Source organism: Cottoperca gobio, chromosome 24 (genome assembly GCF_900634415.1).
Source record: "Cottoperca gobio chromosome 24, fCotGob3.1, whole genome shotgun sequence".
Classification (NCBI taxonomy): domain Eukaryota; kingdom Metazoa; phylum Chordata; class Actinopteri; order Perciformes; family Bovichtidae; genus Cottoperca; species Cottoperca gobio.
Window position 1 is genome coordinate 9,595,591 of NC_041378.1, and position 27,477 is coordinate 9,623,067.

The following is a 27,477-nucleotide window of genomic DNA, read 5'->3' on the forward strand; positions in this document are numbered from 1 at the left end:
GTGAGATTGAATGCTTTAACAAATCTTAATTTAATTTCACACTAAAAGGCTATATTAATATGTTTTAAAGACTGGTTGGTGTACATTTAAAGTTATATGTGTGGAGTACTGCAGAAATCCAGAATTAAATGCATGTTGGTTTTGTCAATAGTGTAGTGTAGTGTTTTACTCCCTGCATCAAAATAGTACATTGGGTTGATGCTTAACCTTTGAGCAACATAGATAAGGTTTGTAGGTTTTTATCAGGTTTGTAACCCAAGCATACATCCAGCCCAATCAGTGGTCTTCTCCGTGCTGTCCTCATAAAATTGAACTTTGAGTTATGTCTATTTTTGGCATTTAAATCTAAAGAATGCCCAGAAATCAACACATAGCCCGACTCTCCCTGTGCAATCTTTTACCATTTATACATTCAGCAGCTAATTTAACCAAGCATGACTGATGAGAATACATTTTCCCATAATGGAAATATTTTCTTTTTTGACATAGTTGTTTTATAATAACTTATTACCGGTATTCAAGCACTATTTTCAAGCCTTGCATCTATCTCCAAGCTCTCTAAACTGGGCCACACCCAAGTACCCACAACCATTAATAGCTTTTTATTGGCCCATGACCACTTCTCTTTGGTTTTTAACACTGGTTGGCCAGATGTGGATCCTATTACCTTAGAAATAGTAGGCACAGTACACAAACAGACTAAACATACTTTTTATATACAGTGGTGGAATGTATATTTACTCAAGCACTGTCCTTAAGTACGATTTTGAAGTACTTTTACTTAAGTATTTCAAATTTATGCTAATTTGTACTTTAACTACTACATTTTAGAGTGAAAAATTGAACTTTTTTAAACCAATATATTTATTTGATAACTTTAATTACTAATGGCTTTGCAGGTTCATATTAATATAAATAATAATGTATATATGAAAATTATGTGGCATTATTATAGATATTATTATAGTATAATGTGTACTTTTACTTTTGGTATTTTAGTACGTTTTGATGATAACACCTTTGTACTTTTCGTAACATTTGTAATTCAGGACTTTTTTTTAACAGAGTATTTTATACTGTAGTATTGCTACATTTAGTAAAAGATCTGAGTACTTCTTCCGCGACTGATTATACAACTTTTCAGGCATAAATCTACTGCACTCATTTTTTTAATAAGCTTGTAAAAACAGATGTTCGCCAAGAAGTGAGTTTACATTTAAGTGTATGAGCAAAGGTGTAACTTTTATATTCGTCCTGGCTGACCCTGCTATAAAAAGCTATGGGTGCTTTTATTTTGAAAAATCAGAGTGCATTACACCGGAAATCCGTGCTTTTACTTTACCTACCAAAACATCCACCTAACTTCAGTGCACAGGTTAGTGTCAGGTCGGTTTGACGATGCTAAAGTGAGATAACATTTAAGATAATTAATGCAGGTGTGTCATAAAAAGGATAGTTGTTTTGCATAACTTTGTTCGTTATTCCCGTCGCTAACACCCGTGAGCTGCTAGCTAACCGTTGTTTTCATTGGCTGCTTTTACGTTAGACGTTGGTTGTGGAAGTTAGCTTGACCTGCTATTTGATGTTCGCTTACATCAAATCCGAGAAACATATGTGACGTTTTAATTTGGATTGTTTCGTTAGTTCCCTGCCGCCTGTGCAGATGCCGCGTTTGGAAAAGTCAAAAGGGACAAAAAGGTAAGACTGAAGCTACATGTCTTACTCCAGGAAGTTACACTTCCAATGTGCATTGATTGGATATTACAGGCAATAATTAAAGGGAAATACACCATATGAAATGTTCAAAGTGACGGATGTTAATTAATTCAAGAATTTCTTTATAACAAAAATCTCTCATTTCATGCATGTGACCAGGATTTAAATTCATGAGATTCTAATGTTACAATTTCTTTCTAATGCAATTGTATTTCTCTATTACTGTGCATAACCTCAGACTGAAATTAGACTGGACATTTGTTCAGAGGTTCTGCAGCATCCAGAAGGTCCTGTTCCCATCATGGATCAGTCAAAGTGCTCTGATGTTTGGGACGCTGCTTGCTGTCACTCTGACAGGTAAAAAAAAAAAAAAAAACCTAAAAGGCGAAATACATTGTCACATTATCAGATCAAGCTAGCTATCAAATAACTGTAAATTAAATTAAATGCCTCTCACATGAAGCCTCATCACGAGACGTATTCACTGTCTGTTGGACAATGCCTTTTGCTGCCTTGCAAAATGACACATCAGATAACACTAGACTGCATGCTATGGTTTTTTTTCCTCAGCTCAAAGGTCAGCTCAAAGATTGCCTAATTTCATTATGTTGTTTAACGAGTCTCTGTTGTCCTAACAATGCGCTAACATGTCTTTTGTTTTCTGTCCTCAGAGCAGCTGATCATTTACCAAGTGGGTATCCTCCCCAGCCACTTCTACAATGTGCTGGCAGACAAAGATAACTCAGGCTTCAAGAGTCTGGTGAGCACAGCTATGGTGCTCATCTTGTTCAACTCCACAGTAAGTTGAAGGAGCTGTGGGGGATGATGGGACAAGTCGTCCTACATACTGATATTAGTAGTAGCCCAAAAGTACCAAAATAGTTAAACTCTCTGGAATTCATTCTTACAATTTTGCTGTACATGGAATTTGGTGTTTGAATTTTGAGCTAACTCAGCTGTACATATCAGATAGTACTTGTTATATTGTATTCTAGTTGTTATTCACTTATCATTTCCCTTTGTGCCCTGCTCTGCTTCTGATTGGTCGGCAGACTCAAGAGACTGATCCAAGTGTCCATACTTTTATTTTACTTTACTTTATTTGTTATTTTTACAATAGCTATTGCATCATCACTCATATTTTTACTCAATAGCTCCATATAGTTAATTGATAAAAAAGTTAAATTTCTTCTTGGAACATCTCAATTTATTGTAGTTAGATGTAAAATTAGAATTGGATCTTGTATCGTTATTATTTCCCCTCTCTTTTTGGGGTTATTTTTCCCACTTCAATATCAATGCAGGAGATACAGTGAACATATTGTGGTTACTTCATATCATAATTTTAAAATGTTTGTTGTACGACTTAAGGTATTTGGACAAGGCGGCTCCTGTAGGCCGAATTAGTGGGTCAAGTGTAGGGTAATTGATAACACTGTGCATCATAATAACTTATATAACCATAGCATAACTCGTATCAATTGAAGCATTCATAATATTTCATGAAAATCCAGAAAACCAAATGAATAAGCAGTAACTTATTTCTAAAATATGAGCATGGTTTTATTTATCAGCTGGATATTACACATGGAAGGAAGTGAACTTGTTTGTTATTGTGCAGAGCAGTGCCATGGTCACAGTCTTACTACCATAAAGGAAAATGATTTATTGTATGTGATAAAAGTTCAACATTATTGCCATCATAATTGGGACCAATACTATGTTTCCTATGCTATACCTGCCTAGATGCATATTTAGATGTGTGCTGCTGAAACTATATAAAGTTTATTGTATGACATCATGTTTGATTTAGGATTGCTGTTATAGAGAGTAGAAAATGTACAAGGTCCGGACAGCTTAACAATTTAATTTTACAGCCTACACACACTTGATACTTGGATTTTGAACCTGAATACAGTTTATTTCACCACATTGCTTTTTAAATAAACAGCTGTAGCAGGCATTTTCCAAACTATGAGGAATAATACGATGTTTACTCGTTGTTGGTCGCACAGAGGTCGTCATATAGTCCCTGTTTATTGTCTTTGTGTTGCTTTATTCTCTAATAGACAATCTGTCCCCCTCTGTGTTCCTCTCTCCCTCTCCCAGTTGAAAAGTATCGACCAGTACATTTGCAATCAGATGTATGTTAGCTGGAGGAGGACGCTAACTGAGAGCCTCCATACGTCCTACTTCCAGGGCCGAGTCTATTACACGCTTAATGTACTCAGAGAGGATATAGACAACCCGTAAGCTTGAATGGTTTTCCTCTTTCTGATCTTATCTTGTGCTTTATTTTTTATAAAGAATACAGACATAAATGCAATTTCAATTCATCAACATTTATCAACAAATATATCATCTGATAGTTTGTATGTATAAGATCATGTGGCAAAGGGTATAGAACACATTTAATATTAGAATATTTCATTGAATTGCTTTGTTTTTTCTATTGTTTCTTTCTGTGTAACTTGCAGAGACCAGCGAATCAGTCAGGATGCAGAGAGGTTGTGTAAGCAGATGAGCAGCATGGCAAGTCGCTTGATAGTGTCACCGTTCACACTGGCTTACTACAGTTACCACTGCTTTTACAGGTGAGTCTGTGGCAGCTGTAATATATCACACACATATTGTGCTCTGTTAAAGTATCACATTATTACAGACATATTTACATAAAAAATAAAAAACTGAGAAAGAAATTAGGAATGAAGGCATTTTCTTTAAATATATCATTTGTAGCCATCCCCTGTGCTTTTTGTCTGTGTTCACTGACTCTTACAGTGGCAATGAACCTTTTAAACTTATGATTATAAGGTAAATGTTGACTGCACAGTGTTATTTAAACGGAACCTAAAAATGCCTTTGCTTTTAGCACTGGAACTGCAGCGAAATGACACTATAACTTGTATTTCTTTGAGTGTTTAATTCTCTTTAAATGCACTCTGTTTTGCTGTGTTTTGAAAGGAGGTATATATTTAAAGTTGCCTTGCTTTGCAGCACTGGCTGGATCGGTCCTGTGAGTATCTTTGGCTACTTTGTGATTGGGACTATTGCCAATAAAATCCTCATGGGGCCGATTGTGTCGACTCTGTATGAGCAAGAAAAACTGGAGGGGGACTTCAGGTAAGTTCAGTCTGTAAGTCATGGTCTGCGTGTCTGTGTCAATATGAATGTGTGCTGACCGAGGAGCAGAGCAGGGTTGACTTAAAAGTGTTTTCTTCAACAGAGTGGTTTGATGCTAATCCTTTCATTTGTTTATTTTTAAGGAAATAAGTCATTTTGTTAAGAGGAAATATCTGTAGACTTTGGCCCTGTGCCTTTTGCCTCTCAGGAAATAACGCAGGATATGCGTCGGCTATAAAAGAGGAATTGTTATTAAACTCACAAGATAAAACTAGAACGGCAGTTTGAGTGCAGACCTCCGCCAAGGCCACGCCCTATCTAGCAATGTGAAGGAAAGTGAAGAATAATTAGTGATTTGGATTTACCAACATTTCATGGGTTCTACCTTGGCCCATGCTACACCCTTCCACCAAGTTTCACGATGGGGGAACAGTTGAATGGAAATTGTGATTGAATCTTAAAATAAAAATTATAGATATGTTCTTGTTTTTTCAGATTCAAGCACATGCAGATCCGTGTCAATGCAGAGTCTGCAGCTTTTTACAGGTGAAGCACAAACACATGATGTTTATACCAGTGTCAAACCTTTCTCATTTATTTTACTGTGATGAGATTCCTGAAATGGAAATGCAGACATTTCCAGAAAGCTAAAGACAATCATAACTGTATAACATACATAGAACATACTTTCCTGTGATTTAAAAAAGATTTACACTTTCTGAATTATTCTGACACCAATCACAGAGTTAAAGCAAAGAAATGCTGCTGTCTGTGTTTTTAGAGCGGGTAAAGTGGAGCACATGAGGACCGACCGCAGACTGCAGGCTCTGTTACAAACTCAGAAGAGTCTAATAAACAAAGAGCTCTGGCTTTATAGTAAGAACATCCTACAGCCCCACTCACTCACTCGCATCTTTCATTGACTGCTTTGATTAAACTCGTTAACCTCTCCTCTCTCAGTCGGGGTAAACACCTTTGACTACCTTGGAGGTTTCCTCAGCTACATTATAATCGCCATTCCCATCTTCACTGGTCTTTATGATGGTCTCACTCCTGGGGAGCTCAGTGCACTCATCAGTAAGGTAAGCATGTTCTACTTCTCAGAACTTGTAGTTCTTAAGAAATGTAACTTTGTTCCCGTACAAAAATAAGACTCCTTCATTAGTTTTAGCCAGAAGTGAAAAAACAAATAATCTTTTTGTATTCATACAGTCGGTAGAAGCGTGAATTTTGCTCCCAGTTTCAATCAATGCTATCAATCAATCTGTATTTGTCCTCAGAGATGGCAGAGGGTGTCAAAGGTTTGTCATCACAGAATAACTGAATGTGAATATGTTGCTAATTCTACCACTAGGTGGCAGTAAAAGCTTTCTCTCCTGATAATACGGTCATGCTGAGCTTGAATGCCTGTTGTTAGACAGAGATCTCACTTCTAAATTGGTAAAGAAGTGTTATTGTAGCTTCAGAACTGTAGACAGGCACATTTAAGTATTATCATCAGCCAGTATTAAATTCCTCTTGTCTGTTTTCATGCTGTCGTCCAATGTGCCTCGTTGTTACTGCCTTTTGTTCTGTGTTCAAACGCTCTTCTTTTAATAACCGTGTCTCTTATTTCCTCTCTGCTCTGGTTCTCCCTCTCCTTGTTCATATTCAGAATGCCTTTGTGTGCATCTATTTGATAAATGGCTTCACGCAGCTAATAGACCTGTCAACCACTCTGTCAGATGTGGCTGGATACACCCACAGGTATCACACTGCATACCTAAATTCACTTCCCGGAGGACAGATGATGACAGCAGAGTGTGTGCATGCCATCTACCTTTCGATCACTGAATCGGTGTGTGTCTGTGTGTGTTGTGGTCAGGATTGGGGAGCTGAGGGAGGTGATGGATGATATCCTACACAAGCAGTGTGACTATGACCCGGCGTCAGGGGAAAGCTACGACTTTGACAGGTTTGTGTGAGCACTTTTATATTAATCTCTGGTGCCATAAAGCACAGTTAAAGACTTCAGCCACAGATTGCATGTTAAGAGTGCACACATGGATAAAATTGGATTCAAAACAAAACAAAGAGCAATAATGAAAACAAACGTGAATGTAACGTGTTTTTTTAATTGAATTTCTCCACACAGTGACTTTAACGTCCACGCAGACCCTGTGGACACTGCCTTCATCCTGGACCATCTTTCATACAAAGCTCCGTACTCAGACAAGCTGCTAGTGGAGGATCTGAGTTTGAAAATCAGCCAGGGAACACATCTACTGGTGGTGGGGAACACAGGCACCGGCAAGACGTCACTACTGAGGGTCCTCAACAGACTCTGGGAGGCACACAGTGGTGAGAGATTGTTTTATCTTTAAATATTGCACACAAGTCAAAAGATTGCAAAGAAATATTAGTTTTGTGATATTACAGGTCATTTAGCAGACGCTCTTATCCAACTCAGGGTTAAGTACCTTGCTCAGGGGCACAATGGTGGCAGCCCTGGTATTGAACTCACACCCATCTGGTGTTGTATTTGGAAGCCGTACCACTTGGCCATCACCATCTGCAACACATTAGTAGCCTCATGTCTCCCGTCTCCTCAGGTTTTGTCCAGATGACCACATGTTTCGGGCCCAGAGGAACCCTCTTCCTGCCCCAGAAACCGTACCTGACTGATGGCACACTGCGTGAACAGGTCGCTCTCTCGTCTTCTGTTGTTTCTCTGTAGAGCCTGTAACTTGTTTAACATTAAGTTTACCAAAGTGCTGAAATCTACCAAAATCAACGAACTTAACAGGAACTCTTTTCTCCAACAGTTGATCTACCCATTGAAGGATATTTACCCTGCATCAGGTATCACATTTGTTTTAACAGTGCAATATTCAAAGTCTATAGATGTTAGTTTATTAAGTTACAGTTAGTTGCTCTGCCAAAACAGCCTAAATATATAAAACAATATTATAAAAGATCAAAAAGCATGTAACATTTGAATACATTAGAAGCTAAGGACACACGTCTTTTCAAATGTTTCCTGACGGCAATATAATGTTTGATTAAAGCAGCTCATTTAATAATAATACAGTAGATCAGTGTCATACGAAGATCAATCTAAATAAATAATAAATACTCTGCTGTGATATTTGTAATGTAATCGTGCTTTTTTTCAGGATCAGTGGACGATGACAGAATCATACAATTCCTGGAACTAGCTGGAGTGGTGAGCGACTTTATCACGCAGCATATTCCTCTTACCATTCTGCCCCCTTTTGTTTTTAGAGGGGTGGGGGATGTTCAGAGTTGGATAAAAAGTCAACAATATATACCACATAGAAGTATATACATCATCTGAAAGCTGGGAGCTTGAAGATTATTCTGAGATGCTGCTCAGCACTGTGTGCCAAGCTTCTGTAGTTTTAAATCGGAAAAGGGCTTAGAACATTATGATGGAAGTATATGATGGCCATCCCCATGCTCTGTTATGTCTCATAAATTATTGGAGCAATTTATGGATTGATACCATTTGTTACACAGATTTAGTGCCAAATTCCCTCCAAAATACCACATTAAGTCACCAAGACCTCGAGGAACATCATAGAAAAAACAATGCTGTGATTTGGTATCAAAACCTTTTGACATTTGGAGATTTCTGTAAAATGTTTGGATGGTTGTTCTGGAAACTGCTCTGAAACCCCCTTATTGTCAATATACATAGTTAAGCCATACGTCCTCTGAACGGCCACAGTCAGTAGTCAATGTCAAGTTTTTACAAAAAAATGGTCGCTACAATGAATTGGCTAATACAGATGTGCTCATTGGATCCACAAGAGTCTCGTTTATTTTTCCTTTGCTAAGATTTTGCTCAACTTCATTATTTAGCCTCTTTCCTCTGCAGCCTGTTTTTAAAGAGGTTAAACTAAAATCTTCAATGTTTATTCACCTTGAATATTTTACCAATGAAATTCGAACGTGCATTGATCCTGATTCAAACTTCCCTCTGTGCTGCAGTCTAGTCTCCTGGAGCGGACAGGCGGGCTGGATGCAAAGGTGGACTGGAACTGGTAAGAGAGGAAAAAACTAGTGAAACAATAAACGTGTGTATTACTTCTGCGAACGTGCCACAATATGATGCAGACTCTGAACTAGTTTTTCTCTGCAGGTATGATGTTCTATCTCCAGGTGAAATGCAGCGTCTCTGCTTTGCACGACTCTTCTACCTGCAGCCCAAATATGCAGGTGTGTTCTGGATTTCTGTAATGTATTCATGAAGGACTCTGAGGAACCGAAACCTTTCGTGATTCTGACACAGAAGGGGGAGCTAGCCTCGCCTCGTCTTTGATTTAGCATTTCAGATATAAAACATTTGAATGTTTTCATCCTGTCCTCTGTTAGAGGTGACTGAGACCAGAGCTTCCTTAAATTACTCTTTTCTACATTTTCATAATTTTTTTTCTTTGCAGTGTTGGATGAGGCCACCAGTGCTCTGACAGAGGAGGCAGAAGGACAGCTGTACCGAACCTGTAAACAGCTCGGCATGACTTTGGTCAGTCTGGGGCACCGCAGCAGCCTGGAAAAGGTATAATTACACACATGTACGCTGACCAGGTGTCCCACAACCAGCATGAAATTTAGAAATGAAGAAATATGGAAACGACAAAACAATCTGAGCTCAAATTATCGATCAATCAAATTTGATTTATACAGTCAAATATCACAAATTACAAATATTCCTCATTTACAATCTGTAAAGCATACAAGGAAACAACAGGAATGAAAATATTTGAGTTTGTGAACTTTCATTTATTTTTGATATTTTTTAAAGTTTCTCCGTGCTTTGTTATCAGATTATTTGGTTTTAATGTCTCAATTTTACCTCGTCTTGCTCTGATCCGTCTAAATCTATGAAGGATATTAACTCTGTCACTCTGTTTCGCACAGTACCATGACGTCCAGTTGAAACTATGTGGAGGAGGCCAGTGGGAGGTAACCAAGTTAAAAGGAGGCAATGGGAGAAAAAGCCCTGAGAATGCAAAGTCCTCTCTATTAAAATCCTGGACATGAAGAACGCTTAAGTGTGGGAGACGAGGACAGAAAACACTCCTGAATTCTTCAGTTAGTAACACTAGAGGTACTTTAAAACCCAGATCCTCCAGTGGAGGTGGACAGCTGTGCTCATGCAGTGTTTATGTATTCCTGTAACATCAGGAAGGAAAGACTCAGTACATCTTGTGTGCCTTTTTACATTTGTTTTTTTGATTATGTTTACAATCACTACATTGGGAATATTAGTACCAATAATGTAACTCCTATCAAGAGCAGAGTACATCTGTAGATTATATAGTATTTACCTGATTTTATAACAATGTCATATTTACAATAAAAGCTAAAATGTATTGTGCCTTTAAAATCTTTGATACAATTGCTTGTTAAGTGAAACAGAGTTACGTGCAAGCATCTCTTTTAAATTCTTCTTTAGATGAGAATGTTTTCAGAAAACGCATCACGGTTGTTGTTTACGGCAGAGCTCACGGTGACCTTGGATGATCTCTTCAACTGCCGCAGGATCGTCCAGCGTGCTGAGGTCACCCAACCCGCTCAAGTCTCGCTCCACCACTTTCCGCAGCACCCGGCGCATTATCTTTCCTGAGCGCGTCTTTGGCAGCCGCTGGACGAACTGCGAGAATGACACGAAGTGACTTAGTATAAGTTTGTCTTGAAGAGATAGTTTGGATTGTTTGAAGTGGGGTTGTATGAGGTCAGTGTGTCGTGTACAGTAGATGGCGGTCGGCACAAAAAGGTTTGCTGCATCTTCTGTCCCAGTAAATTGTTTATCTCCCGTGCCGGTACTCCTGTCTGTTTCTCCAAACCGGGGGGTGTGCCGACCGACATCTACTGTAGGTACCCCTGACTCTGAATAAGTAACTTCATACAACCCCACTTTAAACAGTCTGAAAACCAGTGGCACTGAATTACCTGGATGAAGTCTGGACAGGCGTACTTGGCGATCTTTTTAGACACCATGTTGTTTAGCTGCCGAGACAGGTCCGCCTCTTGATCGTCCACATCCTTTTTTAGCACCACAAAGGTATACACACCTGACGGCAAAGAGAGAAGTCTTTACTATGATGCACATTCTAAGTTAACATTGCTATAATGTTTTTTATATAATGTGGGAAACACATTTTTGACTAAATAACACTGATTTCTTGCGCACCTTGTCCTTTGATGTCGTGCGAGTATCCTATGACCGCAGACTCAGCCACTCCAGAGCATTGATTCTGTTACAGAAATCACAACCAGGATCGTCTGTACACTTAACTGCTAAAAAACATGAATGTCTATTTGGTTAAACATTTGTAAAGGTACCTAAATACACACTTTAAACGAAGCAGAAAGAAACTTCAACCCTGCTCAAAGATATCAATCTTACCGTATTACTTTTAATATAATGTTATTCTCAATTGTATTGCTTTTATATCCCACTATGGACATATGCAGACATTCATGGTCCTTAGAAAATGTCTTGACTTTTCATTTAGAGCCAATACACACACACACACACACACACACAGCTATAAATTTAAGTAAAAGTCAGAAATTAATTCTCTCAGAGCGTGATAATAAGTTACATTTATGAACTTCTACACAAAGATTAGCATATTACCATTATATGAATGTAGCAAGCAATGCTCAAAGACATTAAAAATAACTTGTTAATCATTGATTGACTTTACCACCACGTCCTCTATCTCTGCCGTCCCAATCCTGTGACCGCTCACATTGATGACATCATCAAGGCGGCCAGTGATTTGGTAATAACCCTCCTTAGAGCGATAGGCGCCATCGCCAGTGAAGAAGTAACCTATTGGCACCAAGAGTTAGAGATGTAGACACTGAGTTGTCTTTAAGTTTTTAACTTAAGTACTTGAGAAACACTATGAAAATTGAAACTTGAACACATGGTACTGTACCAGGATGAGGCTGACAGTAGGTCTCAATGAATCTCTGGTGGTGGTTATGAATGGTTCGGGCCATACCAGGCCAAGGCTGAGCTAAACACAGAGCTCCAGATGTGTCGTTGGAAGTCAGCACTTTTCCCTGAACAAAAAATATATATAAACGTTAACGCAAGAAACACGGGCAAGAAAATAATAAAAGGAGTAATAAATCAATGTCATAAATGCAAACAAGGGTTTTTGGTAAGAACACAAAAACAATATATAAAATAATTTTGCTATGTGAATTATTCAGTTCATGGTCAGTGAGACATGTGATTGATATTCCTCTAAAGGTTGCAACAACAAAAAAACAAGCACAATTAGAGTGCCACATTGAAGCTCTCAAAATGCTTGTGTGTTTTTGTTTAGGGAGAGGAAGCGAAATGAGCTCAGAGACACCGCTCCAACTGTTTGCACAATCTGTGCGTTTCAAAAGCAACTGCAATATCCACAAAGTACTATGACAGATTTTTAATAGGGAGTTTGGCACGCACAGACAGGGACTGACGGGTGGGAGCAGGGTGGGGGTATCAAAAGTGACACAGCTGGTGAGTATTTTATAATCCTAATCTGACCCTCCCTCAGGCCGTTCCCATCCATAGTATACTATGCACACACACACACACACACACACACACACACACACACATACACACACCTCAGTGTCCATGAGAACGGGCTTAATCCCAAAGAAAGGTCTCATAGCCATTCCTGGGACAATCTCTGCGTCTGGGTCTGATGGCCTTGGGGTGATGCAGATGCCACCTGTCTCTGAGAACACGGAGCAAAACAAGGCAGATTATAAAGACGCTGTTATTTCTATTTATATATATGGTTATTGTTTTACTATCAACAAATCCTATAAAAAGCTCTCCTGAAGAATTTGTATATCAGGAATACGTATTGAGAGTAACCTAAACGGAAACATTACTGCAAATCACTACCGATTTAAAAGCACCGAAGATGCGCCGAAGCAGAGTGTAAAAGAAATGATATTAAAAAAGGACAGGAGGAGAATATATGTGACGGAGCCAACTAACAGTTTGTAAATCTAGCATAAGCCCTTCTCATTGCTACAGATGTAGATTGTGGAATTACAGCCATACTAAGTATATTAAATTAAATTAGGTTTGCTTGGACCTCGGGGGCCCTGGTAATCCGCCTGGTGGTGTTGGTTGCAACAGTGCCGGAAACAGCAGAGGGGACCCGTTATAAAGTAGGACACAACAGATGATCCCACAATAGCATTAGCAACTGGCATCCTGTTCAAATCAACTGTAACTGTGGACTAAAAAAATCATCCACACTTTTGAGTTGAGCCTCTTCCAAAAATGAGCTGAGGGCTGTTTTGAACATTTTTAAAATGGTAAAGGAATAGTTCACCATTTGGGGAAATACGTTTACTTACTCTCTTAACTCCATTTCCCCAAATGTCAAACTACTGAGTTAAATAAATACTTATATTTATCTATTTAAACATTTAGACCATGGTTTCAGAAACAATTTGTTTTGAACGTGACATGAAATGTATGCATTATATTTTAATCATCTGAGGTCCATTTCAATACTTTCACTTTCAATAGCTTACATTTAATACACTACTCGGATACTGTGTCAAACTGTTTGTGCGGTTAGAAATGACAACTTGTAAAAAGCTACTGGCTGTATGAACTAGGCTTATTAATGATATTTGTATGTATTACTTTTTTACAATATTTTTATGGCATACTATCTGTTACAATACTCATACTACCATACTATTTAGTATGCCAGAAAAATATTTAGTACGTCCCAGTACACAGTATGTCAAATGCAGTATGATAAAATGACGAGGATGTTCTACTGCATCAGAGTTATTTTTATTGATTGCCGTATTATAGTATGACATTTTAATGACATACTATACTATGTTTGTTTTCTGACATTTTAATAGCACACTATACTATGCCATTGTTTGTTACATAATGACATTTTTAAGGATTTTGTATTTTACATTATACTATGACTTCTTTTATGACTTCTTTTATTTATTTTTACATTTTATGACCTTTGAATGGCATATAATACTTTTACAATGTCATAAAATAGTCATAGTATATTAGAGTGGAAATGATATCTTGTTTCAGGTGTGCACTTTTCTTTATTACATTTTGAGAACCTCTGATTGAGATACTACAATATACGGATAGATTTTTTTCTTCTTTCTCAGCGTTAGATGTTACAGAGCTTTCTCACCACTCGTCCTCCTCCATACTCTCATCTCTCTCGTCCTGTATGATCCGACGTGGAGGCCGTATGCCAACAGCGGATCAAAATCAAATTTTCTCTCTAAACAGGCTACTTGCTCCCAGATCAACCAAATGGCATTTATGAATAATGCCACTTAGTCCTAATTGGAAAAACTGGTGCAGGAAAATAACATAATATAATCCTTTTTACTGAAGTAGGGTATTTGGGTCATATCTGTGTCTGTAAATCTCAAGCTCATGATGCTCTAATGTTTAATTATTGTCCATTAAATATAGATGTTTGCCATTTGTATGTTAATTAACGCAGCTTTGCTCCATTTGGTCAATACTCAATCTAATTTGGAGGGACTGAGGATAAAATACAGTGTCAGTGGGGTCGTGTGTTCATCCGCAAAATTAATTTTATTAGCGAAATCAGCTGATTTTAAACATGTTCATTATATCCCATCATAAGCTACTTAAGTAGGGGAATAGTAGTTACTTTGCAGTAACATCAGAGGTTATCTAGAGATGAAGGACAAGTTTGTCGTGTCTCACCAAGTGCAATTACTGTAATTATACTTTCACTGGAATGTATTCTGCCAAATTTTAGTCAGTAAAGTCTACAATGTATAATTTCTACTTTAATTATTGAAGAGGGCAGAAAACCTGAGACTCGTTAACAACTCCATCGAGAAATGCATTGCAATGGACTGCAGGTGTTAGAGGACAGGGGGTTAACGGAGGCTATACACATGGCGTCAAATCACACAACTATTAAATATATTGTTTATTGTGCAATGAAAGATGTTATGCCATATTTTAAATGACACGTTATGTCAAACTGTTGGTCTGTGTTGTCTAAGATAATTGTGGCATACAAGATATTGGAGAAATAGTATTGAAATAAAAGACATGATGACAAGTTTATAATGCTACTCATTGATTACTACTCATCTTCCAAAAATCCATTTGAATATTTTGAGATGCTTTCTCACAGCAAATATTGATATAAGCGATTAATTTAGATTAATTAATCACAAAGCTTGTAATTAATTAGATTAATTTTTTTAATCGCTTGACAGCCCTATTAAGAGAACAAAAAGTTTGAAGTTTTAGGTCATGCTCCCAAATTCAGATGTATTACTCTGAGAGAAAACATCTGGTTTGATTCAGAAGGAAATGTGAACTTTTCCCTCGATGTGTGTCTGTGTCTGTGTGCTGTATATGTTCACACTCCCATACTGTAACAGAAGCATGTTATGTAACACTGTTGTTGGAGAGATGGAGCAGACTGCTCTCCCCTTTAAGAGCGCCTGGCAGGCCATTTTAGTGCCTGCATACGTTGCTGTGTTCGAGGAAGGGTTTGTGAACTTCACCCCATAAGACGGTGATGAAATGCTACTGTCACACAGCATGAGACCAAACCTAATCCAATGTCAGCACAGTATATGGCTCCATTTAAAGTGAATTAATTAATCACTCACAATTTTTTTAAAGACTCACACACACTACGAGTAAAAAATGTAACTAATAGATATCAACATGAAAGTTCCCCAGTTGATTATGTATATTAAGACAATTCTTTTTTGTATTACAAGTTTTCTGACATTTTATGTTTAAATATGCAAATATGTGCTAATTTGTATACATTTCCGTAACAGAAATCTGAACATTGGCTAAAGCCAGGTTCAAAATACATGTTTCATTTTGTTGATATATTAAGAGTCAAAGGTTTTTACAGAATTCATTTTGAGTAGCTCTTTGTATCACTCCATAAATCAGCAAAAACAATTGCCATGTTTTTATGAATAAAACATTAGATAAATCAGGCTATTAATTATATATGGACAAACCCCTCTGTAAAAACTTTCAGAATATAGATGGCAATGAAACTGGAAGGTTTGGTGTATGTAAGCGTTACTGAAGCGGAGATTTCTCGCTTAGAGTATGAAGCCTTCAAAGATAAGTATTGTAAAATTCATTTATTTTGCAAGACACTACAGGTGAATATGGTAAAGAAACTGCAATTAATAGATTTCGCCATGAAACTTCAAAAGTTGACTTGTTACATAAAGACTTACACAGGATTTAAACCAAGAATACTACGTAGATTAAATATGTCAGTGTTGACCAGCAGAAGTTTATAAATCCCACACTTGTATTGTGTATTCCCAGTTACCTGTTTGCCACCAGGTGTCCACCACAGGGCAGCGTCCATCCCCGACCACTCTGTGGTACCACTCCCACGCTTCAGTGTTGATGGGTTCACCCACTGCAGACACACAAGGACAACTTCAATCAGATTATGTTATTATATGTATATAAAGTATATATTAGAATATGTTATGATTTGTGTTTTAAGCCGTAAGCTTCATGATTCAATGGAACAGGTGTGTGTGGGGATCTACTGGCATGCTGGGCTTTGCTATGGCATGTTCACATGCTAACCAGGCTTGAGTTTCAATATACTCTCAGTATGGAACACGTGTGCGCGCTTATAGGAAATCGTATGATACCTCTGTGTGTGTGTGTGTGTGTGTGTGTGTGTGTGTGTACTGTATTAGTATGGAGCTATGCAGCTGTGATAGTGAGCTATAAGTGAGGGATTGTAATTACATCACAGCCTTACATTTCAGCTCTCAAAATAAAACTATGCACTGTGCCGGTGCTGCACTGCAATACCTGTGTTACATCAGGTGTTATGAATTTTCATTTTTAAATTTAAGTCCTTCAGCTTCTGCAATGATTTCAGTCGCAGTGTAGCGGACATGTTCCCGACTCTGCCATCGCAAGGAAGTCCTCGTCGGGGGAAACAAAATCCACACAACTCATCCATCATCAAATAAATTGATGATAATAACTAACAAATAAAATACATAAATCTTGTAAACATGTCTGTACAAGTAATACATACTTTAAATAAACATGTATTTCCTGAATGTATATACCTGTCCCTTATGTGTTTACGTTTACATTGGTGGCTGAGAGCTGTTAAGATAGGGGCGGAGTCCGGCAAAAAATTTCCCTTATTTTGAAATTTCAATGTTGACAGGTATGCCATAAAATGTAAACATAACTAAAGAAGTAGAGATGGCCATCACTAGATAAATAAGAACCAGGTTGCTAAAAGTATCATGATTGTCATACCAGAGCCGAGAGTTTTGAGGGTTGAGCGGTCGTATTTGTGCACCCACTGATCTCCGTACTTTAGCAGCAGGCGGATCGCTGTCGGGAGCCCCGTAAAACTGGTTTATCTTAAGTCTCTGAACCATCTCCCAGTACCTTCCTGTGAACAACAAAGCATGTACAAGTTAGCATGGTCCAAAGGGATATCCTGCAATGTATTGAGTAGATACTGAAGCTCTGAATGGGAAATGATAAGATAAGGGTAAAGCAGAAGCCTGAGACACGTGTGCTGACAGTGTATACAGAAGTCCTAATTTTAGTGTGGAGGGTATAGCCAAGTTCAAATTCAACTGTAGAAAGTTATTCATAGACAAAGACACAAGAATGCAGAGCTCTTGACAAATGACAGGACTACACCCTTTACACAGACACATCAAATGTTATGTTAAGAGAAGCATAAAAATGTCATTATAATGATAACTTTGACTGTAAGGTGACTGTGTGACAAATTGGAAGGTTTACTGTGCAACTATGATGTATGTAAGAGGAGTTTTCTTTTTATTATGAATTGGACAGCCAGTCTGATACATTCATACATTTGCTGATGTTCATACCTGGGTCGGGGTAAATGGGAGTGCTTTCAAACAGGACAGTGGTTCCCCCGTTGGCCAGAGGCCCGTAGACGCTGTAACTGTGTCCTGTTATCCAACCGATATCTGCCACACAGCCGAACACATCTCCGTCATGGTAGCTGAAGACATACTGGTGATGAGAAGGAAGACAGATGGGATGATTGGATAAAAAGAGAAGAAGATGCTGTATTTTGTTTCCTTTTATACTCTTAAATATCCCATTTAAGCTACAAGTGTAGTTATTAATACATCTTGAACAAACGACTTTACATAAATACATCATGCTAAAAACGAGAGCTTAATTTTTATTTAAACTCCTTTGTAATTTGCTTTGATCAATTAGATTCAAATAATAATAATAAACTTAATTTGTAGAGCGACTTTCATTTAAAGAAACGCAGCACCCACTGAATAATAATATTAAAAATAAAGAAAATATTCAGTACTCATATTTGCAGCATGCACATATACATCAGTGCAACACCATCGAAAGGTCTCAATTCTCTTCTACTCTGTTCCCTTCTTTTCTACATCAGCCTCGAGAGCACTCTGTACCAATCAAATGGCCAGACACTGGATTATTGATCACATTTTGGTCGTCCAAGGACATGATAATAACGCAACTCTCGCTGTACACGTGTGATAGTGCAGATGCAGGTGTTGGTTGATGTTTACCCTGTGTGTGAGAGCGGCATACAGCAGGTATCCAGCCTGAGTGTGGACGAGTCCTTTGGGCTTCCCTGTGCTGCCCGATGTATACAGCAGGAACAGGACGTCTTCACTGTTCATGGCAGCCGGCTCACACACCACATCCTCCTTGAGCATCTCCTGCATAACACAATGACTTTAAAAGGATTTTATCTTAAAAGTCACACTTAGTAACTACAGAAGAGTAAAAGAGCAATAGAGAACATGTTATATGTATTGAAACTAAGCATGGGACGATATGGCACGACTATCCCGGCCGAAATAATTGGGATTCACGATATTATCACGATCAAAATATGCTTGAAACTGTTAAAATGGCACTAAACCTATACTGAGATCACTCTACCTTACATTTTGTTAACATGGTGCAACGCATGCAAGCGTTTTAAGATGCTAGAAGAAAACGTTTTTTACAAAGTCAATAAAGGATTTAGATTTAGTGCCGAAACGATTAACTGCCAGAACGACCACAAAGTCCCTTCAGTAGCTGTTGTGGATCTTTCAATTGCATCACAGGATCTTCCTCAGCAAATGGAGATTGCTCAGATGTCATAGAAGTGAGACTGTTGCTGAATGAACTTTAAATCTCAAAGATCAGTTTGTCGACTCAAAATTAACCTACAACAATTTTGATTACACATTTTTAAATCTTTATTTATGCAGGAAAACGTGACACAGTGCATCTGCAGTCCTCTGCTGTAGGCTTTAATATCTTAATCCAGCTCTGATTGGCTTTCTGCTCTCTCACCTCCTCCATGTCGACGTCCCTGGCTGTCATGGCGACCGGATTCTCTGTTCTCATGGCAACAAACACCTGCTGTACTGTCGGGCAGCTCTGAACAGCCGTATCCACCGTCCTCTTCAGCTCCGTGACCTTTCCCCCTCTGACGCCCTGGTTCACCGTGATCACGGTGCTGGACTGGGCTAAACATGTGGTGCATATTGTATAATTTTTTGTTACATTTTTGTTAATATTGCCAAAAAAAATTCAACCATAAACATCAAATATTGTAATACTGTAAAAGTAAAAAATATCTAAATTTAACAAACTGTATTTCAGACAGATGCAAATTAAACCACCAATCACAAAGGTCTTACACATGTTCACTCTCCTGAGAAAGATATCTGGCTCTTTAGCTGCTTAGTGCTCCATGATGTTCACCAGCTATGGTCTTTAAAGGAACAACGCAAAATAATTAATAGACTCATACAAAAACATGCGAAACAGGTACAGTGTGTTTATCAGGGCTGTTTCATTCAAAAACAGCTGCCAACTGTTGTATATAATAATAATATTGACTATTTCAGCTTTAAAATGTGTCCTGGAAATCTTTTTCCCAGACTCGTCACTTAATAAGCGCCAGCACGTCTCACCGTCTCTGATTCGCTCTGCGAGGGCTTCGGCACTGAACCCTGCAAACACCACGTTGTGTGCTGCACCGATGCGGGCACAGGCCAACATGGACGCCACAGCCAGAGGGCATGGAGGCATGTAGATGGTGACACAGTCCCCTCTCTTCACGCCACGCCGTCTTAACAGGTTGCCTAGGCGACATGTCATCTCCAGCAACTGCCTGTGAAGAGAATATAAATTAACTACTAAACCACATGGAGGAGGAATACCACACACACATTAAATCCAACCTGCTGACCTGTAGGTGACCTTGACCTCTGACCCCGGTTCATCTCTCTCCCAGATCAGAGCCACCCTCTCAGGACAGGTGTGCACGTGGCGGTCCAGGCAGTTCACTGCATGTGCCCATAATGAAACCACATACAAACACAAATGAAAACGTCACATTATCTGCCACGTCAGTGTGTTGTGTTCAGGGTGTTATTTGAATATATTGGCTGATGGAGACTGGTTTGCATAGTGATGCCTTTGCATGTTTTATGTGAGGTTTTTCTCAAATAGAAACTGACTTGACTGGATCGATCAGTTTATTCTAACGACCAAATCTATTTCTATAAATGTAATTTCTGGTCATATTCTAACTTAATGTGAAGATCTTACCGGACACATTCAGCTGTCCTCCCTCAAACCACTTGATTTTCCCCCGGCTCAGGTCACAGTCCTGCACCGTGTGGAAAGGTCGGATCCAGCTCAGCCTCTCACGCGCCGCAGCGGCCCAGAAGCTCTCGCTGTTGGAGACGGAGAACTCCTGCAGGGACGAGCAGTCGCTCACTCCTTCAAACCCCGCAGCCTCCGGCATAAATGTCGCGACGTTACGTCTCCATTGACCCAAAACACGGAAATACGATTGAAAAACCCGACGACCGAAGGAAGTAACGATGTTCTTTGAAGTACATCCGCGAGGGAGCCACATAATGACAGTATTCTAGTGCTATCTGAGGTTATGATCGCAAATAGTTTTGAAAGTTACTCTGCTCAACTTTAAAGAGGAAAACTCCAGGAGGAAAAACTGAAGGAGTGGTGCGTTAAAGGGCGGTACGAAAACAATGTGCCGACACTTTCTCTTTACTTGAGCTACAGCTCGATTTCATAATCAGTTGCAAAAGAAAATAAGTTTATGGTTATGGTTTTCCCCTTCCAGAAAAGTACAAAACGTACAGTTATGCATTGTCTGATTTTCAGAATAAGTCTACAACTACTCCTTGCGCCTCATTTAAACATCCAGATTTCATGAATATGCAAGTATTTTTCATTTAAAAGTTATTTAAAAGTTTAACTACTAGACACAAGATTGGTTTCCAAAGTAGTTGTGATGTCATAAGTCATGCTCATAAGTACAAGACATAAACTGATTACACAGAGAAACTTTCCCCCCTCAGCAGATGACTGTGAAAACATCTTTCTAGTGTCAAACTCAGTCGGCACATGTCATTCTGCTCAAATATCCAAGTGAAAAAACAATAAGCACAACACGTTTTTGAGTAGAGGGGGGCTTTAAATATCAGTAACTTTTTATTTTGCGACAGTTACATTTATACAGAGACAAACACAGATAATAATGTTAACTGTACAAAACAGTAGTGTTAACTATTGGACAATATGGTCAGTATGTACACCACAAATGTTGCAACAGCTGAAAGAAAACAGATTTAATCTTGTATTGTAATCTTTTCACAGGACTTGTCCCCACTGTGTGCACCCAACTGAAATCACAGGGAGGTCAGAGGTCACAATCATCTTCTTATTAGCGCCTTGTGAGCAGGTAGAGTCAATTTCTTGTTTAAGATGCTTGTTGATAGATCCACACTGTTGCATAAAAGTAGCTGCCAATGCACAGAACTGTAAGGTTAACAATCTATTTTAAAGAAAATAAATATATATTTTTTAACACAGCTTCATATCAGAACATCTGCAGTAAATGTTCGGAAACATTTCCGTGCTAAAATACTTCTGCAGTGAAGAAGAAATAATTTCATTGGTTGAGTTAAGAAACAACAATCGTTGCAGCAAATGACCTTTTGTTGCCTGACTGCTCAAGTGAAGAAAGAAAATCATTTCTCATTTATTCATGTATGATTATGACGTTTGATCTGCAGGTTTGATCATCAGTATGAAGTTCAGCTCGTGGGTGACTCCACACGCACCAAGGTTAAACTCAAGCAATAAAACAAGACTTCTGCCTCTGAATTGCGAACTGCAGGTATTTTCACCATCAGTCTGTATCCTGCAGCTTTTTCAGTCACACTTCTCCACCTCTAGTGTTTCCTGCTCCGTCGCTTTGTCCTCAGCTTCCTCTTTGTGCGTCACGTGGCCGTTTGTTCTGTCGGAAACTGTCCCGAGCACCTTAGCGCTGTGCTCCTGCGCCTTAGCTCGCAGTGCAGCAATACTGTTCTCCCTCAGTAACTCTTTAGAAATTGGTACGTTAGTAGTGTCTTTCATCCGTTTCTCCGCCTCTTCCTCCATCACTTTGTCCACTGGTTTCTCCTGTGGTGGTGGTGGTGGTGGTGGCGTCAGGCTGCAGGGATTTCCAGGAGAGGTGTGTGTGGTATCAACTGACTTCTTGTGCATACCTGAAGGGAGAGGACAATCATTTCAGTTAGAGTCTGCAGAGGAGGGTAAGATAACGTAAGTGTTCTTGCCTTAGTGTTTCCTGGTTGTGAGGTATTGATGCATTTAGTTGATTTCAAATCTATAAAATAATAAAAACCTCACTGATAAATTGGATTCTTTCCTCACAATCATGGCATTTTGTATGTACTGAGGTGTTTGACATTGAATTAAAGTATGAAAGAGAAAGGGGATAAATGAGTGGCACCTCTTATTCAATTAGAGTCACCTAATTGATTTAAACTAATCAATTGACATCAGACGAGAGAGGACATGTGGTCTAATCTGTCCTGATTAAGTAGGATTATCACTGTATCGACCTTTTATTGACATGCTGACACTTTTATTGGCTCCTAACATGAGCCCACTTCAGATCCCACTTCCTGTAAGAATTCATCTTAATCCCCGTTTTCGACCACAATGAGAAACTAATATAGAAAAATGTCAACAAAAGCAGGTTTTTCTTCGGACCTACAGAACAAGCTTATTTTGCAACTAAAATATGGGCCAATTATTACAATGTATTACGTTCTTTCTTGTCACACATGGCTTGTCTTGTTTCACTGAATAAATAATAAATCATAATAAAATATGGGACAACGGTAACTATGTACAAGATAATGAAAAGATTATTTGCATTAGACGGACAGGGACAGATTTAAGGACACTGAGGTCATGTCTGCAATATTTATTTCTCTTCGTGTAAATGAGGTTTTACAAAGAAAACACATTACTATTATTTAAATTAAAAGCATATATATATATATGGTGGGTTTTTGGCAGCCTGTGCGGAGGCTATATTTTACAATTATAAATGTACACATGGTTGGCATTTTGATTGCAATATTAGTAGACTCAGTATTATACTTGTGTTTCTATGACTGGGACAAAAGATTCTTCCAGTTGATTTGTAACAAACAACTATTTACCTAATAACCACGGAGCATAGGAGTCTGTGACGCCCTCCTTGGCTGACTTGAGGATGGACTCGGGCAGTGGGATGGAGTGACGGACCATGGCTCCGTACAGGCCGTACTCTGCCATCACGCTGCTGCGACCCCAACACTTCTCCCTTTTCCTCCACTTGGCTCTGCGGTTCTGAAACCACACCTGGAGAGATAAAGGTAAGGATTAGATTAAGTTTACTTAAGATTTGTATAACTAATGCCTCACATGTAATTATCTGTATAATGGCCTAATAACATATCCATCAACATTTATAATTGAGACTTGACCAAAACATGACATAAATGACCCTTTGCAGTGCAGAATGATGTATGTGCAGAGTTTGATTCTAGACGTCTGATTTCAAATTCACCTGCTGATGAAAGTGTCTCTGTGCTCATCGTCAGTGATTGCAATGTGTGTGTACAAGGATGAAAACACACACACTGAACATTTTACTTTTTAGTAAAGTAGAAGACATCTTAAGCAGCTAAATGAATAATATTTCCACATTTATAGATTCTGGATTATTCAATGAAAGAGGATGAGTAGATTCAACAAGGTAATTGAGATTTTATGTGGGAAACTATAAATCAGACAAAAGTTATTCAAGCAGATTGTTTTCATGTCTTAGGGGGTTTTCAATATATTTTAAAATCACTATGAAAGATCGCTTTCTCATTTTGTATTGATTACAGCCTCCTTAACTCTTCCCTGATGATGTAGCGATCTACAGTCACTGCTGTATCATAGCAGGAATCTTTATTTTGTGGACCAGGAGAAAGATATCAGTAAAACAATAACATCTGCTGGAGGCTTAAACAAAACAAAAAGAGCAAATTAAAATGAGTCTTGACTCAAATGTGTCCTTAAATAACTTATAGATCCATTATAGACTCAAAATGCAAATGTGCTGTACGAAATAGGTTTCTAACACAAGTCCTGAAATTAAGTGTTAAATATTAATTTTTTTCACCTTCATTGCTTCATTTATACAACATGTTGTGTTTCATCTGTTGCTTGTGCATTATTCTCCTCCTGGCTCCTCACGTGCCTAAATTGATTTCCACCAAGCAAGAGCTCGCAATAGCCTCAGCAGGCTTGTGAATATGGATGAGGAAACAGGAAAAGAAATGAGCATCCTAAAATGGCCGAGGAGGCAGGATGAGTGTGTGTGTGTGTGTGTGTGTGTGTGTGTGTGTGTGTGTGTGTGTGTGTGTGTGTGTGTGTGTGTGTGTGTGTGTGTGTGTGTGTGTGTTGCAGACCTGGAATTAAAAACGATCAAAGCCGAGCCTGGAAAGCTATTCAGGTAGATCTGATGATAACCTCCATCTCATAAAAAGATGGGCCTCAGATGAGCAATCATGCTTTCTGACAGCAACAGTGTGAGTGTGCATGGCAGTGTGTGTGTGTCTTCACTTTGTGTGTGTGTGAAGTGCTTCCTGAGAGAGGTGACCCCGGGGGCGAAGAGGCTGATTGAAAAATAAGTTAATTTCCAGGGCCGATCGATGGGAGACAGGCGCTCAAATATCACGGGAAATTAAAATGCTCATAGCAGCCAGGCAGAGCCCTCTGCTCAGCCGTTGACCTGTGCTAATTAATTTCTATGTAGTTATCATTTCATCTCAGGGCTGCGGCCCGTCTCTCGCAGCGAGAGAGGTGATAAGTTCTCCTCAATTAACTAATTACACTGAGAGGGTGAATTGGCTGCTAATGTGAAGGATGATGATGGAGCAGCTGACTGCCGGCTCTACCTGGAGATTTCCTTTGCTTTCTTCATCACTTTGTAACCTGAATGTGGCATGCACCCTGACTGAAAGTAATATTAACCTTGAGATTATGGTAAAGACTTATTATTGCAGGAAATATCTAAATTATTTGATTAAATACACTTATTCATTATTTAAAAGGGTTCTTTTTTGTCTTATTGCCTTTCTTTAAGAAATATGATTAAAGCATCTGTAGAATTTGACATTTAAGATAACAGCATTCATTCCCTACATGTCTGCATACTGCACATACATTAATACACACTCACACACCTGTATTCTGTCCTCTGGTAGCTCAGTCTTCATGGAGAGCATTTCTCGGGCGTACACGTCTGGATAGTGAGCTTCATTGAAAGCTTTCTCCAGCTCCTCCAGCTGATAGGAAGTGAAAATGGTTCTGCAGACAAAACAAAAAAACATCAATATTGAGCTCCTTTGTAATTTGGATTTTTTGATATTTTCACATTTGTTCAATTTAAAAATAAATCAGTCTACAACTGAAATAGAAAAATAAAACAAAAATGTTCTTGCACTGAATTTTAAAATCAAATCAAGAAGTTGTCAAATGAGAATTATAGTCAGATTTTTATCTAATGGAACAATTTTAGAAGTAGCAATGCAGAAGTAAGAAACAATAAAACAAATAGTTTCTTTGTTTACCAAAGGCATAGAGAAAAAAAACAAATGCATTTGATTCATCTCACGTAATTATATTCGTTATTATCACTAACGAAAAACTGGCAAAAATGTATTTTCAAAAGGGCACAGAGTAAAATCAAGATGATTTTATGAAGTCTATTTCAATGAGGAATTTTAGGTTAATACCATATTATTAACATCACACACGTTTAATAGACTACAGGAATTAAATAGGCCTAGTGTTTTTTGTTTGTGGTCTTATATGTGACACTAAACGAAAGAAGCCTTAAATTATTTCACTTAATAAAAGCATAATATATGGAACAGCATCCGTGTAAAAAAAATATTAATACGTCATTTAATTATCTCAATTTTGTTTTGTTTTACCTGTGTCGCCTTTTCTTCCGTTTCTTGCTCTGACTCATTGATGATTTAGAGAACTTCTGATCACCGGAGGAGAGACTCATGTCGTCAGAATCTGTGAGGAAACACATCAGTGAGCAACTCAAAATACGAAGTCCACAGAAATAATAATTATTAGAAATAATAATTATTATTTTAACAACAACTAGCCTACAGTGTATAATACATGAAAGACTGGTAGAAAATAGAAATGCTGGTCTTTTCTCTGCATTGTTGCTGTAAAAAGATATATTCTGCATATCGAGTCTTCAGCGTGGATCTTCTCTAATTAAAATAAAAAGGTACTTAAAAAAAAAAGGCCAAATTTAGTTTGAAAGAAATATTTTAGCGAGGCCTTTTCAAAATGTCCCCATCTTTTTGCCATTTTAAAAATCAAACACCTTTTATAAAGATGCATAAGAAAATAAAAAATATATTCTTACACCTTTTTTCCCCCCCAAGTGAAATTAACTTTCAGTCTCTGCCGTCGTTATCACGCGATCGCAGGGCGCGAGAGCTTTGACGCTTTGCACTTTTTGTTGCGAAAGAAATGTCTGCTTTCCACTTATTGTAGCTCATCCATAATCAACACATTATACATAAGAATAATTCGAAACAATCTTTGCATTAGAAACGGTATGCAACAGAGTTCACAAGCCTTCAGTAGTTTCTGTAAAACTCACCGGAGCTGGAGTGATGCGCATCCATCTGTGTGTCCATGCGCGCCGCTCGGTGCAGCGGCTGCAGGTGCACATTTTGCGCCTCTGCCAACACCTCGAGAAAAGCAGGTTGGCTGTAAAACGAGTGTATTCCCTCTGGTCCGAGCAAACCCATACCGACTCCGAGCCCCCCGTGTCCGAGGGCTGACCTGGCGGCCAGGACGTGCGCACTGTGCGGCAGAGCCTCCAGCGGCCGCCTCGGCACCGCCGGCGGCTCCTTGTTGAGGCCGAGCAACTCCTGGATCCCAAAGCCGATGCGCCGGTGCACCGTGGGGGCCATCTTCCAGACTGGAGGCGGCTGCTGGGATCCCCCGTGGTTCACGCTGATGTGTGAGGCGGATTTCTGTTTATTCTCAGTGTCTGAGAGCACAACTCCCTCCTTCCCTGTCATGGCGGTGAGATTCTACTTTTTGTTTTTCACTCCCTCAAAAAAAAAAAGAGTCCCTGATGCAATCAGCCCTGT

At 38.7% G+C, this 27,477-nt stretch overlaps 3 protein-coding genes across 4 annotated transcripts; 1 reads left to right on the top strand and 2 right to left on the bottom strand.

The window, feature by feature from the left end:
- Positions 1-1,317: 1,317 nt before the first annotated feature.
- abcd4 (ATP-binding cassette, sub-family D (ALD), member 4) lies at positions 1,318-10,217 on the top strand. Its single transcript, XM_029425254.1, has 20 exons — positions 1,318-1,375; positions 1,645-1,698; positions 1,955-2,073; positions 2,388-2,515; positions 3,826-3,965; positions 4,194-4,310; positions 4,714-4,839; positions 5,335-5,385; positions 5,621-5,715; positions 5,800-5,921; positions 6,494-6,585; positions 6,704-6,793; positions 6,974-7,179; positions 7,431-7,522; positions 7,644-7,680; positions 7,995-8,044; positions 8,833-8,885; positions 8,984-9,060; positions 9,285-9,400; positions 9,763-10,217. The coding sequence occupies exons 2-20, from the start codon at positions 1,664-1,666 to the stop codon at positions 9,883-9,885; spliced, it is 1,869 nt and encodes a 622-aa protein (XP_029281114.1). The 5' UTR covers positions 1,318-1,375; positions 1,645-1,663; the 3' UTR covers positions 9,886-10,217.
- On the bottom strand, positions 9,499-20,931 carry LOC115003462 (acetyl-coenzyme A synthetase 2-like, mitochondrial). The gene is given in 15 exon segments (XM_029425253.1): positions 9,499-10,498; positions 10,798-10,919; positions 11,039-11,102; positions 11,559-11,686; positions 11,796-11,922; positions 12,481-12,593; positions 16,233-16,325; positions 17,201-17,285; positions 17,287-17,339; positions 17,794-17,941; positions 18,487-18,639; positions 19,268-19,443; positions 19,894-20,093; positions 20,172-20,268; positions 20,534-20,931. Coding segments are annotated over 15 exon segments (2,046 nt in total). The 5' UTR covers positions 20,847-20,931; the 3' UTR covers positions 9,499-10,324.
- Positions 20,932-21,906: 975 nt separating this feature from the next.
- Positions 21,907-27,405, bottom strand: LOC115003464 (visual system homeobox 2-like). Of its 2 annotated transcripts, none has more exons than XM_029425255.1 (5): positions 26,979-27,405; positions 26,281-26,371; positions 25,528-25,651; positions 23,470-23,650; positions 21,907-22,503 (listed from the first exon to the last, which is right to left on the bottom strand). In XM_029425255.1, the coding sequence occupies exons 1-5, from the start codon at positions 27,403-27,405 to the stop codon at positions 22,169-22,171; spliced, it is 1,158 nt and encodes a 385-aa protein (XP_029281115.1). In that variant the 3' UTR covers positions 21,907-22,168. The 2 variants fall into 2 exon arrangements, with proteins under 2 accessions (XP_029281115.1, XP_029281116.1); XM_029425256.1 differs by having other exon boundaries at positions 26,281-26,355; positions 26,975-27,405.
- Between the last annotated feature and the right edge of the window lie 72 nt (positions 27,406-27,477).

Coding starts and splice junctions, on each gene's coding strand:
- abcd4 (XM_029425254.1), top strand. CDS start 1,664: ATGCCGCGTTTGGAAAAGTCAAAAGGGACAAAAAG. Junction 6,586..6,703: donor GTGGCTGGATACACCCACAG/GTATCACACTGC, acceptor TGTTGTGGTCAG/GATTGGGGAGCTGAGGGAGG. Junction 6,794..6,973: donor GAAAGCTACGACTTTGACAG/GTTTGTGTGAGC, acceptor TTCTCCACACAG/TGACTTTAACGTCCACGCAG.
- LOC115003464 (XM_029425255.1), bottom strand. CDS start 27,405: ATGACAGGGAAGGAGGGAGTTGTGCTCTCAGACACTGAGAATAAACAG. Junction 23,651..25,527: donor TACCAGAGGACAGAATACAG/GTGTGTGAGTGT, acceptor TTATCTCTCCAG/GTGTGGTTTCAGAACCGCAG. Junction 22,504..23,469: donor CTATGCTCCGTGGTTATTAG/GTAAATAGTTGT, acceptor CTCTCCCTTCAG/GTATGCACAAGAAGTCAGTT.